The sequence below is a fragment of the Hirundo rustica genome, chromosome 6, assembly GCF_015227805.2.
Source record: "Hirundo rustica isolate bHirRus1 chromosome 6, bHirRus1.pri.v3, whole genome shotgun sequence".
NCBI classification, from domain to species: domain Eukaryota; kingdom Metazoa; phylum Chordata; class Aves; order Passeriformes; family Hirundinidae; genus Hirundo; species Hirundo rustica.
In genome coordinates this window covers 8,235,531-8,251,971 of record NC_053455.1, presented here as the reverse complement: position 1 = coordinate 8,251,971, position 16,441 = coordinate 8,235,531, and the positions used below count along the sequence as shown (strand labels likewise).

Genomic DNA, 16,441 nt, shown 5'->3' with positions numbered 1-16,441 from the left:
AGACAAAGGTGAAAGCGGAAAGCTGAGCAAAACAGCCTCAGCCACTGCAAAAAAAAAAAAAAAAAAAAAAAAAAAAAGCTGTTCTCCGTTCAAAACTGAAGAGAGGGCTGGAGCCCCTGAGGTGCCCACGGCACACACTGGCAGCAGCGTGGGGCGGTGTCGGCGCTTCGGGGCTGAATCACAGCCTGGCCCAGCCGGTCGGATATCCTGAGAGCTGCAGGCTGCCACGGGATGGCCACGCAGGGCAGGAAACAGCTCCAGAGCAGAAAGAAAACAAATTAAAAAAACAACCAAAAAACCTTTCAGACAGTTGCCAATAAAGTTTCTTTGGCTCTGTGTCTGGGCATCGCTCCCAAATCCAGCCTCTGGCCCTCGGATAAAGCACTACAGCCTGCGATGAGAGTCAGATGCGTGGGAGCAGTGCATGTGTCTGTGTCTGGGCTGGAAAACACATGTACTCTAGCGCCTAGAAAAAGCTTTTTACTTTGGGCCTTGCTCCAGAAAACCTCTTTCCTTGCTTTTACAACTGTCCCCTGTTCCTTGGGATTACCCAGATGTTTAACCCAGCCTGGGGACAGGGAGCTGCGGAGTTTCCTCTGTCATTCCCTCAGACCCCCAGGCCTGGGAGCAGCCAGCCCACACCTCTGTTCCTCAGGAGGTGGGTGTCATGGGATGGTCACCCAGGCCGTGGGGTGACCTGTGTGCAACACTGCACCTACAGCTCCTGGCTTTACCTCTTGGGAGGGCATCAAGCCTCAGCAGAGAGGGGGGACAGCCAAATCCCTCAGAGGGCAAAAGAAGAGAGGGAGGAAGAGGGTTGTTGTTGGTCTGTTCCTCCTATTTTACCTTGAGGTTCTGTTAATGGGGGGATCGACTGTCACTTTTTGTAAAATCCGTGTCCTGCAACTTCGCAGTTCTGTGGGAATTTTAGCTAGCCTCAAATGAAAGGCAAACGGGAACCACCACCATCAACCCGCGCGTCCTCAACCTGCCGGGCTGCAGCAAGAATCTGGGGGAGGGAAGAAAAAGAAAAGAGTGAACACTTTTCTTTTTCACATCACAGTTTCAACCCCAGCCCCTTCCCGGCCGGCAGGGGCGGCTGTAACCCGAGGCCCGGGGGCGACGATGGAGCGGCGCTGGTCGAAGCTGAGCGAGGGGAGGCAGCGGGCGCTGAGGATGAGCTGAGGCTCCCTGTCCTCCATGGGGAGGAGGGATGGAAGGCTCGGCTGTCCCCGGGCGGTGCCGCCCGCCCCGACCCGCCCCGCACACCTCGGCCCGCCCCTGGCGACCTGCGGGGGCGGCGGCGGTGTGGCCGCTGCTGTGTGGCCGCTCCGGTGAGGCCGCTCCGCTGTGGCCGCTCCGGTGAGGCCGCTCCTCTCGGGCCGCTCCGGTGAGGCCGCTCCGCTGTGGCCGCTCCTCTCGGGCCGCTCCGCTGTGGCCGCTCCTCTCGGGCCGCTCCGCTGTGGCCGCTCCCTCCCGCGCCGGTGACATCGCGGGCGGAGCAGCCGCTGTCCCGGGTGAAGCGCCCGCGGCTCCGGACGCGCGTCCCCCGCCCTGTCCCTCCCCGGGCGTCCCACCGTGTCCCTGCGGGCAGGCGAGGGACCTGCCGCACCCCTGGCCCGTGCCTGCGAAGGAAACTCAGGGGAAAAACACACATTTGGTTCTGTTAAGCACCGAGCGGCAGAGGAGCGCGTTTAGTGAGTGCTTTTTAACCCGCCCCCCCCCTCCCCCCCCCCCCCCAAAAACAACAACAGCTCGGGAAAATGTTTGAGGAGATGGGGTTGATCTAGCATGTTCAATGCAGCGCTGTCTGTATCATTTACAGATGCCAGACTGAATTTATTAGATCTGCCTCAATTACCTGAATAGTTCGAAATACGATATTTTTACAGGATTCTACTCGTTGGGATGGGGCAGCCGGTTCAGGCAGAAATAGCATTAGTGGAGTGTGCATGAAGTGGATGGAGTAGTTACAGAAAATATTTTTAAAGTGTTGGATGCTGACTGTACATATTTTGGTTTGTTTCCAGTATCCTCAGTTAGTACTGAGTTAAAAATCCAGCAACTTCTGTTATGTATTTGCTGAGTATTGTTCACTGATTTAATGGCTTTCTTGTGATGTGGGCAGATAGTTCAGTGTAAATTTTAAATAATTTTGCCTGCAGCAATATTCAGCGGATAATGCTGGAATGTGTTTATTTTAACCCAAGCGTTCTTTCTCCTGCCTTATCAGCTATCTTTATTCCTACACGGGCCTTATCACAGAGGTATTTATTTATAATCCTTTCTTTGCAGGCTTAATACTCTCCACAGAAAGTGAGGCTGAATAACGTGCACATGCCGAGTACTGGAGGAGAGGCTGAAGGACATCCTGTTTTGTTTCAGCAGTGTTGTTATTCTTTGGGGTGAAATGAAGAATTTTATTTTGTTTTGGAAACACTCGTATTTCTGATGCAACTGAACTTCAGTAACCTTTTTGCAGTACAGATTTCAACAAATTATTATTTTTTTTCTCTCTCGAACAAAGATGCAGAACTTGTCGGTGGTAGAAAGTCTTGCTAATTCAGACATATCACACTTCGAGCCTCCAAAAGACCTGACAGCTGAGGCAGGTGGCGTGTCTCTCGATGAAAGTAGCTGTAACTGGAATGAAAGAACAAGTAATGAAGAAATTTTTAATCTTGAAGCAATGCGGCAGAGCCTCCCTGTAATCAACAGCAAAGGGAGAAGTTGCGAGGGGTTTTCTGAGAGCAGCTTTAGTACCTCGGAACCCAGTGGTTCCTGGGGTGATTTTGAAGGCTTCAAGGAGCCCTTAGACAAATCGGAGAGATTCAGTCATAACCTTGAAGTTTTGGTGAAGTCAGCAAAAGCTTCTGGGGCCGATCTGGGCGTAAACAGCGGAGGCTGCAGCATTTCTGGTGCCCACGCGTGTGCTGAGCCATCTCCGTGCCGTGGGATGCAGGAGGCTTCGGGCTCTCTGAATGAGGTACGTGTTCACAGCACACCGAGGAGCAGAAATGTTTGTGTCACTGCTTCCTGCACCCCCGGGTTTGTCTCTGTCTTCTCTGCAGAGGGTAACGCTGCACATGCAGAGAAATTGTCCAGCTACTTCGCAGCTACCTCAAGTGGAACAAAAGGAACTTCTTTGCTGTGCTTGACAAATACTTAGGCTGTCCTGCTGGAGAGCTTTAAAGAATGTAATGCACTATTTTGCTTCTAGGCACTCGGAATAAGTAGGCACATAGGCAAGTAAGCACGTAGGCACCGTGAACCTTGCCCTGAAGGACATGCAGCTGGAAATTTAGACAAGAGAGAGCATAAGAAAAGACGAATCAGGAAGGTGGGTGACAAAACCAGGGTGGACAGAAATTCTGTGAGTTGCCTGCAAACTTACAGAAGTAAATCCACGTACCACTGAGCTAGAAATTGGCAAAAACAATGTCTTTTGTCAGTTGGTATACTCCCTGAACAAGAAATCAATAGAAATAATATAATTCATTTTATAGCATAGGATATAACATTCACTCTTGCAATGTTAGAACTAAAATTCTGAGTAAATAATGCAATGAATTCTTATCAACACACACACAAAAAGGTTCAGGTAAAGGGTTATATCTTGTTGGAATAAACGTGTTTCTGTGTGGACCAAACATGCAGCAGCAAAGGGGAGGAAAGTAACAAAAGGGAAGAAAGAATATAGAAATACTGAAAAAAATCCCCTTGTTCTTACTACATTCATCCTGAATGATGTTAGAAAATTAATCCACGAACACCAGAGGTTTATGTCCAAAAAGGAGACAGAGGAGTCCTTTTACTTTATTTGAATAAAGGGAGAAGCCATGGGGCATTTCCCCTGGGGTCTCCCAGATTTTCAGAGGACGCAGCCTCCTTTTTATCCCAATTTCCCGGCTGCATTTCCCCCTCTCTTTCCCCATTGGCTGAGGTACTTGAGAGGTACAGACTTCCTGAAATGCCTAAGATTCCCCGTTTAATGTAAAACCCCCCCTTAATTTTTAATTTTTATGGGATTGATGGGTTTTTCCCCATTGTTGCTTTCATCTTTCAATATTCAATTTCATTCACAAACAAGCCTACAGTTTGTTTGTAAAGGCAAGTATCTTCTTTTCCATTGATCAATCAATAGAATCCTTCCCATTGTTTCTCTTATCTCTCAATGCTAGTTTTATCTACCAGCAGACCCAGGGCTTGTTTGTAAAGACAAATCTTGTCATTCCTCTCAATGACAACGTTTGAAAAAAGAGAACAATCAGCTAAGACTTCCATTGGGTTAATCTGTAGCAGTAATAACTTACTGCTTGTAGTCTGTTGGGTGAGTTTAAGTGTGTGTAGGGAACTGAGACTTCTCTGGAGACAGGATTTCTTGCCCTTTGCCTAGGAATTTTACTTGTTGCAGAGGTATTACTAGGAAAAACACAAAGATGCAGGTGGGAAAAGCCGCCCACACTGAATGAATGCAGATACACAAAATACCTGGTTATTGGTGTGCACAAACAGAGAATTTAAATATTTTGTAATGCTGGAAATGGGGGACAAGAAATCTTCTGTTGGAGAAAGAGAATGTCGTAATGATTGAAGCTGAAATGGAATATAGCAGGCTGCTTGGTTTCTTTCCAAAAGCAGCAGATCTTAATCTTACTGAAGCCTTTTCTTTATTTTGCATTTGTTAAAGGCAGAAGGAAATGTCCAGTACAAGTTAAATAAGTCAACCATGCTTAAAGTTTCAAGTTGTCTTTTCTTGTCTCAAGGTACAGAGACAGCCACAGAGCTGCTGGAGATCCCTTGGAGTGCATAATATATGTATGGCTTGTCCTTTATCCCTGTGCTTTTTTCATTGTTAATCTGAGATCATAAAATCTTTGGACTGGGACTCTGGCTTCTGTATGATCAAGAGAAAAAAGGCCAGGTGGCCAGAAGGGACCTCTAGAAATCATCTCAGGTCACAGGTCTGACCTTCAGTATTTATTGCTTCAGTTAATTAAATTACATCACTTGGGATCAGAATAATGTCTTTTAAGATGGAAACAATCATTAATTTCCTTGCAGTAGCTGGTTATTTTGCCTACACAGTTGAACACTTCGAGCATTTTTCATGACCTCTTTAAACACTGGCCTTTGAGAGAGGGACTGGTGCTACTGGTGCTTGTGTTTAAGCCATGGGGTATTTTGATATAATAGGATATTGAGGATTTATTCAGAAAGTACTGATGTGAACTTTGTACATTGATCTTTTATAATTAGTACAAAGCCACAAGATAAATGGAAATATACCCAAACTTTATTTCAGAAACACTCACTGAAGTAGACAGTAATAAAGATAATAAAAAAATCTCTTTGTCTGTCTTGGCTAAACTATAAGACAGTGACTTGTATGTGTGTTGGAGCAGCACCAAATCCCTAAAGAGAAGCTGCAATGGAGGCAGAGCTGTGCTTCCCTTGATGCACTCCCTGGGGCTGCAACTTCCCCCATCCCAAAGCCAACAAGCCAACAGCAGCTGCCTGGCTTTTCCTTGACTCCCAGTCTACCTCAGTTTTGGTACCTACTTGGAAGTGGGGTTTTTTTGTTGTTTTCTTTTGGTTTGGTTTTGTTTTTGGTGGTTGTTGTTGTTGTTTACCTTGACCATGTATGCTTTAGCAAGTGTTACTTCACAGAATTCTTGAGCATCTCTCAGGACCATCCATGTTGTATCCCTGTTGAAATAATTTACAAATTGATTGAAAATATCGTGACACTTGGGGCAAGATTTAAAGGAATTTACCCAGGAGTCTTTGAATGTCCCAGCAGTGAATCATCAGGACAGGATTTTAGCAAGGCCATGTGTGAGGAGAGAGCAGCATGGGGCACAAATTCTGTTCCTTGAAGCATGGTCAAAAGTGCAGAAACCTTCTACCAGCTCTGTTGATTTTGCTCACCTCTCCTTAGGTTAAATCTGTACTCTCTCACTATTCACCCCACTTGTCTGAGTTCAGTGTAATGACACTGTAGAAATGTTTCAGCTATTTGAATTGCCATTAAATGAAACTATAAAAAAAGATAGAGTATCCATGCTTAGGGTTTTCAGACTAAATTGTTGATTGCTGGGCAAAACCCCCAAATTGACTGGTCCCATTCATGAATTTTCACATAATGTTGCTGCTCCTGCATTGCAGTCTCTGGGCAGGTGGTGAAGTCAATTAATTTGCTTTTGTTTGGAAAATTGTAGTAATTCCTTCCTTGAAGGAATAAAAAGATATAGCTCCCAAACCAGATGGCATGCCCCTAGGATAGGATGTGAATTATGCATGTTTTCCCTTGTATATGTATTTCTTAGTTGTCAGATAACCCTACTCACTAGTGGTTACTTCCACTACGCCTGTCTAGATCTATCCTGTGCTGTGGTCAGTTCTCCTAACATCCTCCCCATCACTGCTTGAGGAGGAACAAGGATTTAAATCTGGGTCTGATTTTTAATTTAGGCTGGAAAAAGTTTGGTGCAAACCCAAGGATATAGAAACATCCTCACCTCAGCTTTTTTTGCAGACTTGCACTGTGTGCAATTATTTTTGGTAACTGTAGCATTTGGCAGGTGTGTTACATTTGAATACTGAGTTAGCAAAACAAGCCTTTGAACTGATGAGTACATCAGATTTGACCTGGACTGAATTAGCTGAGCAGAGTCATAAGTGTTAAATATGCAAATCTGTGACTGAGAAACTGGGAAGTTGAAGACTAAGTTTCATCAGAAACTCTGGGACTCTTGCTTCCTCTAATTCTAGGTACTAAAAGTACTCAAAACACTGAAATATGAGCTCAGTCCCTCTGATATAAATAAATATAAATATAAACATAACAAAAATATATAAATATATAAATATATATTTATACAAATATATAAATATATAAATATATAATATATAAATATATAAATATATATAAATATATAAATATTTGTGTGTATATATTTATATATAAATATATATATATTTATATAAATGTACAAAATGTAAAATATAAACATATAAAATATATTTATAAATATATTTTTATATAAATAGATAAATATAGATTCTAAAAACAGTTAGACAATCTCTAGAATATTTTAGTCTTTGGACTAGGTCCTTCATGAACTATGGTGATAGCCTGTATGGTGTACGTAATAAAAATCTCTTTTTTTTCTAGGAAGACCACAGCTATGAGGAGATATTTAAACTGGCCTTTCCAGAAGTCTTTGTACCACAGTCCAGAGAGTGCATAAGAAGCTTAGAGCAAGTTCTTGATTCAAATAATGAAGATATTTGGATTCCTGAACTTTTGAAGAATCAACTTGGGTAATGAGTTTAGATTAACAGTTTTAAAAAAGAAAATGTTCCTCGTCATTTGCACTGTTTGTTTCATAATTTAAAAATCAGTGGTGCACTTGAAAATCTTTTTAGTACCATGTTTTCAGCGTATAGATCTTACCAGTTTTGTAGCACATTGTTAAAGGAAATGGATGGTGTTTTAGCCATTGGAAAACAATGAAGGGAATATATCAAAATTACAAATTCCTGCTTAGGGTTTTTCCTGCTGTTGGTGTGTCTTATGACTAAGCCTCTGGAATGCCAGAACCCAACAGGCAGCCTGTTCTTCCTGTTTGCTTGTAGTTTCTTTACAGCACATCCCACTTATTTCTTCATCATTGGAGGCTGCTGCTTCTACTAACAGCTTACTCGCTTTTTTTTTTCCCCTCCCCCCTCAGTTTTCCTAGTTGGTAACTTCTTCCTATGTTTAACCAGATGTGCTTCAGTATCTGTGGTGCATCTGTCTTATTTCCTGGGCTATGTTAATAGCAATTAGTATCATTAACCAAGCTTTCTCTTGCAACAGCTGGAACACTTCTAGTTTTGTTACATATTTTGTAAAGATCAGCAGCTTCAGAGCAGTATTGAAGTTACTGAACAGTGTTGCAGTTATTTTTTCATAACTTGGAGGCTTTGTGTCTAGAAAGCAGTGTCAGACCATACTTGAGAAATGTCCTAAGACTCAGAAGAAGCACAGCTAAAACTTTTAATGTGGGCACCCTTTCAGCCAAGTTCCCTGCATATGTGTTATATTTTAATCAGTTTCAAACTGGAGAAATATAATTGTAAAGGGGACTGCACTACTACAGCAAAGTGCCAAGTGAAAACAGAAATTTCCTGATCTACTGTGATGAGTAACTATGGTCAATGACAAGTGCAAATTGAGTAAAGCCCAACTGAATTTTTATATGTGATGACTGCAGTGTAAGAGTCCAAAGTACCACATCAAGAGAACTCTCTCCTCGCTGTTTCAGCTGTGAGTGCCTTTGGCTTGTTTTGTAGGACAGGTGCTGCAGAGGTGAAGTGTGACCTGTGGGATGGAGAAGGACTTGAGAGACAGAGCAGGCAAAGTGCAGAGCTAACAGGGCTGAACTCTGCCCACGTTTCACAGAGGCAACTGAATACTGCGACCTGTTGGCATGTACCAGTCCCTGAAATGTGCTTCTGATGCCCTTCTTATCTGAGGAGCACAAACATACACTTATGCTGACTTATTGCTTCCGCTAATTGCCATGCCAGCTCATTAGTACATTGGGTGATAGTTTGGACAAGTGTAGAAAGAGTTTTAATACAAGTTGCTGTTTAGACCAAGGTTAGTATAACTGTATGTAGTGAATATAACTGTTGTATGTGTTCACTGGAAACCTCAGTTTAAAACCTCAAATTGTGTTTTGTTTCCTAGCATGGGTTCTGGAAATGTATGGAGAGCACTCAGAGACTCTGATAATACCCCCAGCTTAAGACATCCCTGGTGTAAATCTCACTGCCAAGAAAACCTCCTGAGTGTTCTCGGGATAGATGCAAATCAAAAGGTAATTGAACAATGGTTTTCCATCCTGCCAGCATAAACACTGGGTTGGGAACCTGATCTTCTGTAAGCTGTACATGCAGATGCATGAGGGACTGGATCTGGGTGAGTCACAAAGGAGGTTTTTTTAACAGGGAGTTTTTAAGACAATAGCTTAGTGTTTTCTCATCTTCTTGTGTAAGTAACTAAGAAATTGTGCAGGATCACACTTTGATTGTCTTTACATTGAAGCCTGCCCAACACAGTTCCCTGTTGTTAGGTGGTACACTCAGCTTGGGTAGAGATGGAGAAGTAGCTTTCAGGTGGTAGAGATGGAGAATCAGCTCCCTGGTGTGACTGCAGTAGGATTTACTTTTTTTGCTCAGAGTGGGAGAAAACTGTTAGGCTCTAATATCTTTCTGTTAAGTGAAAAGTGAATCAGAGAGGCTGTAACAGTAGTTATTGGATGTTTTCACTGGGAAGAAACTGAAAGTGTGTTCAACTTCCCCTTTCCTCACATTATTCCTCTGTCTGCTTTTGTGGGGCTTGAGGGAGAGTATGTTTTAAGTTGGATTGAAACCAAACCAACAGTGTTGGAAGATCTCAAATAGAACTGTCTTTGTTTGACAGTCTCTTCTGTTTTGAGAAGATACAGGTGTCAGGGATGGTTTAGAATTCAGTTATTTTGCTGGGATTAATTAGTCACACGTAATTTTCAGAAGTAACTATTTCAATTGATCATTTGAATGCTGAAGCACGGGGTTGGCAAGGTAATGATTTTATGGGCATATTTGACTTTTCATGCAAGTTATATACAAACAGAAGGACAGTTCTGAAGGTAGAAACCTATTTTACACTTGAAAAGGTAACTTTGTGGAACAGTAATTTAACAGAGAGAGAATCAGAGATATTTCTCTAACAGCTAAACTCCCATTCTGTTCCTTTCTTGCCCCCCAGCATTAAATCAATGCCCAGGCAGCTTAAACTTACATCATTACTTCTTATCTGTTACTGGAAAACTGTATTGCTTTTAACAATACTGGTTAAGATGCATTTCTCAGCAGTGTTTTGGTGCTAGTTAAGGCTAATTCTAATTGGAAATGGCTCTTTCATTAATTAAAGTCACAGATTCATGTGTGTAGGTGATGCCTTGAGGGGCTGCCTGGACCAGAGTTAGAGAATAAAGCAGATATTTATTAAAAGGCCCTCAAAGGATACACCTTGGGCAGATGGATGATGGTCACCAGTTTTCTCAGGCAGATGTAAGTTTGGCCTATTTGTATATCAGAGGTTAATAGTCCAATTGTAGCTTCAGGTAACAAAGTCACATTCCCCTGGTTCGCTTCTCTCCCCGATTCACTTTTGTTTATACTTTTCAGGACTGAGGCTGTGCTGATGACCTTTGTTCTCAGGCCTAAAAGGATTGTTTAGTCTGACCAAAATCTGAAGAAAGCTGACTGGCATTCTAAACAGAGTTCAGAGTTATACACTGATGCAGTACAGAATCTGAAAAATATAAAAGCTAAAACTTAAGGCATCATTCGTAGAACTGGTTGTGGCATAAAATGGTTTTTATGCAGAGGGGGACACATGACAAAATACAGCTTCAGAAAGTAAAATTTAGTGGTTGTTATTTGAGGAAAACTTCTCTTTAGCTTATATGTATTGAAATCAGATAGAAATGCAGAAACCAATTCAGAAATAAAATGTAAATTATGGTTTTTTTAGGACATTTCAGAGAACCAGGCTGATATTTTTGAGGAATCAAATGTCAAAGATAATGAGGACTTTGGATTTGATGGATTCAGTGTTAATGACTGCAAAGCATTGATCCAGACCAAGGTAAGAATTGTGCTGGAAGTGAGCACTTCACAGAACCACAGAATGTATTTAGCATGTTCCTCCCTGCTGTCCCAGCACCTGTTCTCATGTAATGGTTTAGTCCTGGTATAACTCTTGGATATAGAATTGGGTTTTGCTCTTTGAAACCTCTCTGACAGCTCCAGAAAAGATACCTTGGAATTGTTTATTTCTTGTTATAGCAATGCAAGTTGAAAGGAAAATTGTGTCATTCTCCATTGCTGTAAAACACCTCAGTCATCTCAATCTGTTTTTTAGCAAGGTATTTTGGAGAAATATTCTTAACCCAAGGCCCCTTCCTCAGCGGAGAATAAAACTGAGCAGCTGTTGATACTATGGAGACAGATAGCTCAAGACACACTTTCATTGCTCAGTTTTATTCTATTTACTGCCTTGGACAGTGAAGTTGTATAACTGTTCTGGGAACCTTGTACATAAGAGATGATAGGCTGGAGAATTCAGAAAAAAAAAAACTTACAAGGACTGTCTACCTTATTCCTTCACAATTCAGTTCTGCTTTCTTCAGTGAGTACATGAAAGGGGGATCACAGTGGCTGAATCACACTGGAAATGTGTAAAACACAGGCACAGGGTTTAGACAAAGGAGTGGTTTGAGGCAGACAAAGAAGGAATCAATGTAAAAAGAATTGTGGTACAAAGTTAAGGTAAAAGGACAATATTTTTCTGGGAAAGAACAAACCCTGCAGCTTGGTGTCTCAAAGAAAAATTCATTTAAAAATATATGTTGCTATTTCTAATTTAAGGTAAGTAAAATCATACAATGGGATATTGTCTATTTAGCATCATATTTGGGATTTTTTTTCCTCTAAAAAATTAAAATAATTTTTAAAAAAATTATTTTAATGAAAATTTATAAAAATTAGGTTGACATATGCAAAATGATTAACCTCCTCTAGGATGGAAAAATTAACTAAGCTTTTTCTTTTTCACTCAGCTTTCTGTGTCACCAGACTCCAGACATGGTCAGCTTTTCACCTGTAACCTCTTTCTGAAGACCACATCATCAAATGAGAACACACAGTGTATAACAATCCCAAGGAAGAAGCAGATTTTTGCTGCACACAACCTAAAAATGAGATTTTTTAGTAGTGATGTTTGTTGAACTAAATACAATTTTTAGCCTTTTTTTTTTTTTTCTTGTTTCAAACTGAATACAGTTTACCTTCATTTTGTTACTGACTTGGTACTATACACTACAGATGTTCTTTAGGAAAATGACATTATTTCTGTATATGAGGGACTTATGGCCACGTTATTAGAAGATATTTCTCCTGCTCAGTTGTGAAGCCAAATTTTGTAATTTTGCTCTGCTAAGTTTTGCTGCAGAGTCGTTAGAGTAAATTTACTCTCTTGGAGTAAATGATGCAGCTGCAACCACGCTTCAAGATAACTCTGGTGGACCCTCCTGAACTCCTGACCCTTCAGGCCTTAATGCCTCTACAGTCAAAACCCTTCTTTCCCTGCCAGAATCTCCACAAGTCTCAGGTGTGTTGTACTGTGCCTTGTGACCATCTCTCCTCACACTTGCTCCAGTTTGGATCTGCTGACATCTGTTGCTTTGCCACTGCTGGGTGTAATGAGAGGAGCCTTCTTCATCTGGGGACTTTCAGTGGGGTTTAGTAGAATAAAAGGGTTTTAATTTCTGTCTGGTGATGCCTGCTGTGGTGATAGGGGTGGAGGCAGCAAAATGCTTCATTCTGGCATTGGTTTGTGGCTGAAATGAATCACCTTCTGGAGCTGATTGTCGCAGGATGTGCTGGGGTCATTCAGCCACACTTAGACCCTGCATACTCCGCTTCTAAAAGCTCAGCAGCGTTGCAGTTCAGGATTTGCATAATGGTGTAAATTCCTGCCCTTTTAAAATTTTATAGAAACTATCGACTGGTGCCCATCTCCCTGCATGATTGAGTGCCCCAGGGGATGCACTTCACTGTCATTCACAAGAATCCTTGTTGGTTCCCTGCCATCTGCAACAGCTTTATTTATTCATTGGCAGTAACTTTTACACAAGTTACTGATCTCTCTGCTGCTCTGGCCATCCTGAATATGAAAATTTTATATGGCTTTTTGTTTAAAAGAGTTGCTAAGCATGGCAACTGATATTTTATGTGTTGAAAGCAGGGAACAAAGTTGAGTGTTCCAAAACTAAGTTAGTTAATTATTTAATGATGAGCCTGTTCTGTTCTTAGAATTAAGAATACTATAAAGCACTGGCAGACTTCAATCCTTAATCTAGTAAACTGTTCAGCAGTGCCATTACAACTGCTGTAATAATTTCAGTAATGCTTATGATACCTCAGTGCTATTAGCATGGGATGAACTCTGTCCTGCTTACTCAGTAGATAAGACAGGGCATTTGGAAAAATGCTCTTTTAAAGGGGCTCTGCATCTTCCCTGGCCCTGGAGGGAGTCCTGCAAACTGGAAACTTCATCTGGATACAGGAGCAGGGTTAACTGAAAAAGTTAACCCTAGATTTGAATTAATTTTCAGTTTCTCTTATATTCTTTCAGAGCTCTTAAACATGTATTAAGTAGATTGTAGTCATAAGCTTGCAAAACGTTAAATTGCCGGTAAATGGTGAATAAATAGTTGAGGTTGGTAATAAACATCATTAAAATCAATTACAAGATTGAAATCCCATTTTTATGCTTCCAGACACGCACAGGGGCCTGCAGAGGGGCTTGAGGGGCCAACTTGTAATGTGTGTAACATTCACTGATGCATCAGAGCTCTTTCTTTCTTTCTTTCTTTCTTTCTTTCTTTCTTTCTTTCTTTCTTTCTTTCTTTCTTTCTTTCTTTCTTGCTTTCTTTCTTTCTTTCTTCTTTCCTCTTCTTTCTTTCTTTCTTCTTTCTTTTCTTTTCTGTCTTTTCTTTCTTTTCTTTCTTTTCTTTCTTTTCTTTCTTTTCTTTCTTTCTTTTCCTTCTTTCCTTCTTTCTTTCTTTTTCTGGGCTTTCAAATTTGCCTTTGCCTTTGTGAGCATTGGATGACCGTATCAAAAAATGTTTAGCACTGTCACTCTGGGGGAAGGATGAATACGTCATCTTTCTCTCATATTAGCAGATTTTACAGCCCTGTCCAAGGTACAGAACGGAAAGTAAGAAGGGTTCAGCCCTTGTGATTCAGCAGGGAAACAAACTACTGGGGTTCCAAAGGTGATGGGCTCCACCTTCCAGGTCTTTCTCTTTTGGACAGATGCTTCGGGCCACCTGAGCCCTCACTGCCTGTGAGCACTGGCTCTGGGGGACCTTGTAATTCCCTTTTCCAATTTGAGATTAACAAATCCATCATTCTGGGGGAAAAAATTAGCAAAATTTGAATGGCAAAGTAATTCAATTCAGCTTCAAGGTTGGGGAGTTCTGGCAACCCTCCAGCCCCCACCAGAATTTGGACACGACCGGCACATTTGGGCGTACCCTCAAAGACAAAACCGGACTCTCTCGACTGACAAAAGATCAGGGAGACAAACCAAAGTGTAGCCCAACCATTTTTAGACACATTTCATAGTAAAAACGTAGCCTGGCCTTCCGTGGTTATCCTGGGAAACGAGGGGTGCCGGAAGCGCCTCTGACGTGTCCTGCACAAGCGGTGGCTGTGGCTTTCCTTGAGTCATTTCCTCGTTCCTGCTGTCCCTGGCAGGCAGCCCAGGGTGCCAGCGCACGCTGCGTCCCCAGAGGCACGCCTGCACCACAGGAACCCGCTGCTGTGCTCCGGAAGGGCCGAGCAGAGGAGATACCACTTGGGGCCTCAGCAGGTTTTAAGCTACGAGTTTCACCGTTTCTCATCTTAGTTAGGAGCTCTGAGCTGTGAAATCCTGAGTTTTGATGAACTAAACGTGTTACTGAACTCCGTGTTTGCGGAAAGCAAATACCGCAGATTTCTGACATTTGCTTAGGGTTTTGAAAAGGTGAAGACGAGAGCGAGGCAGGAGTTCTGGACAGCAGAGCTAGACAGGACTTCTCTTTCAGCATTCCCTCTTTCTTCTGCTGGGATTAGAGGGAAAATATACCCATAGAACAAAGTTTTACGAAGTTCCAATCGGCAGTGTAATTACCGAAATGCTTCCTTTGTGGAAGGAATGTTGTACACATTCCTTTGCAAAAAAAAAAAAAAAAAAAAACCCCAAAACCGAAAAAACACCTCAAACCAACTTCATTGTGAAAGACTGAAATTTTTTCTGTGCATATTCAAAAATGTGGAATTCAATAAATTATTATAATTTTTAAAAGAGTCAAGGGGACAGTCAGACTCCAGGATGATTTCTAACAATACTATAAGCCCACCATTGGTTGCACATGCAGAAAATGGAGTGGAAAAAACAAATAAATCTTGTAAAGGTGTAAGGTTTTTTTCAAAATGCAAGATCACTGCAGGATTTAAAGCACTCTGTTTTTTTTTTTAATGAAGATCAGCTTTAATAGTTTTAAGAATGGGACTTCCTGGAGTACTCTTACTCCAGTTAAGCAACAAAGGGAATTTGGCTAAAACTGAGCTACCTTGAAATTAATTATTAACTCCCAACTTTCCCTGTGGATCCAAGTTTAACTTTCCAGATCCACTCTGGAAAATTCAAAAGAGAAGAAATTTCTGCTCCTTCTACTGAAATATGTCTGAGAACCTCCTAAATTGCCTCCCACAGCACAGCCTGGCTTAGTGCTCTGCTGGGTGGAGTAAGCAGGCCCTGATGAAGGAAAAATGTATGGAATGAAGTTGCAACATTTTTTGCTTTTTTCAATCAAGGCAAGATGCCTGTGAACACTGGGCAAATCCTGAAACACCAGAAATCCTCCAGCTTCCCCAGACATCTGCTTTATTAAAACACAGACACACTTCTGCATCTTCTGAGCTTAATGCCTCACTTCTAACATTGATTTTGAACAGCTCAAAATCAATTTTGCTGCTAATTTGTAACTCATCTTCCTCACAGAACTAATGGATAGGTTATTTAATTTTGTGTATTTTACTGTTGCTTGTGCTGGAAAATTAGTTTTTTAAAGTGTCACTTCCAGCACACAGATTACAGAGCTGGACAGAGCACTCTGGGTAGCACCCACACCTCCCCAGCTGTCTGAAGCAGCACTGCACTGAGCTGTGCTGCCCTGAATGCTTTTAAATTCTGATCTTTCAGCGTGGCTAAAATCGATGCGAGTGCCTGAAAACCTACACCACCTTTAAACAGTCTCAGCTTGCTCTGAAAACTTCAAAAATATTTTCTTTAAACACGGAGCTGCAGCACACCCTCTAAAGGCAGCGTTTTCTGCTCCACAGACACGGGCTCAGCTCTGTGCTGCGGCATCCGTACCGGCTTCCTAAGAAATGAGTCAGTCCAAGAGCTGATGCCACGGTGGTCACACCACCGGATTTCTGTGCAGTTGCTTTCCTTCTAGACCTGTGCTTTTCACACTGTGGTCAGCAGGCTCCAAGAAAAAGGGAGGAGGAAGTCAGTAAGCAGCAGCCACTGCAGTCTCATCAGTGAAAGTTGCTGGGGAGTGCTCTATCTCAATCTATGCATCTTTTTTCCCTTTAAATGGAGGGAACTTGATGTAATTCTTAAAATGGCACATAAAGAGGTTCATCTCTGTTTAAACACTTAAAAAAAGAGGGGAACTGGCAATTCTGCTTCAATTTAAATCTTCAGTTTACTGCAGAAGGGTCAGGATCTCATTTTAGAGATCTACAACAGGAAAAGGATAGAAACCTCTAAACCTGAAGCTGC

General features: G+C 41.9%; 1 protein-coding gene across 1 annotated transcript; it reads left to right on the top strand.

The window, feature by feature from the left end:
- The first annotated feature begins 1,559 nt into the window (after positions 1 to 1,559).
- Positions 1,560 to 13,346, top strand: CLBA1 (clathrin binding box of aftiphilin containing 1). Its single transcript, XM_040067530.2, has 6 exons — positions 1,560 to 1,697; positions 2,296 to 2,986; positions 7,178 to 7,326; positions 8,741 to 8,870; positions 10,574 to 10,687; positions 11,661 to 13,346. Exons 2-6 carry the CDS (start codon positions 2,528 to 2,530, stop codon positions 11,826 to 11,828), a joined length of 1,020 nt encoding a protein of 339 aa, XP_039923464.1. The 5' UTR covers positions 1,560 to 1,697; positions 2,296 to 2,527; the 3' UTR covers positions 11,829 to 13,346.
- The last annotated feature ends 3,095 nt before the right edge of the window (positions 13,347 to 16,441 follow it).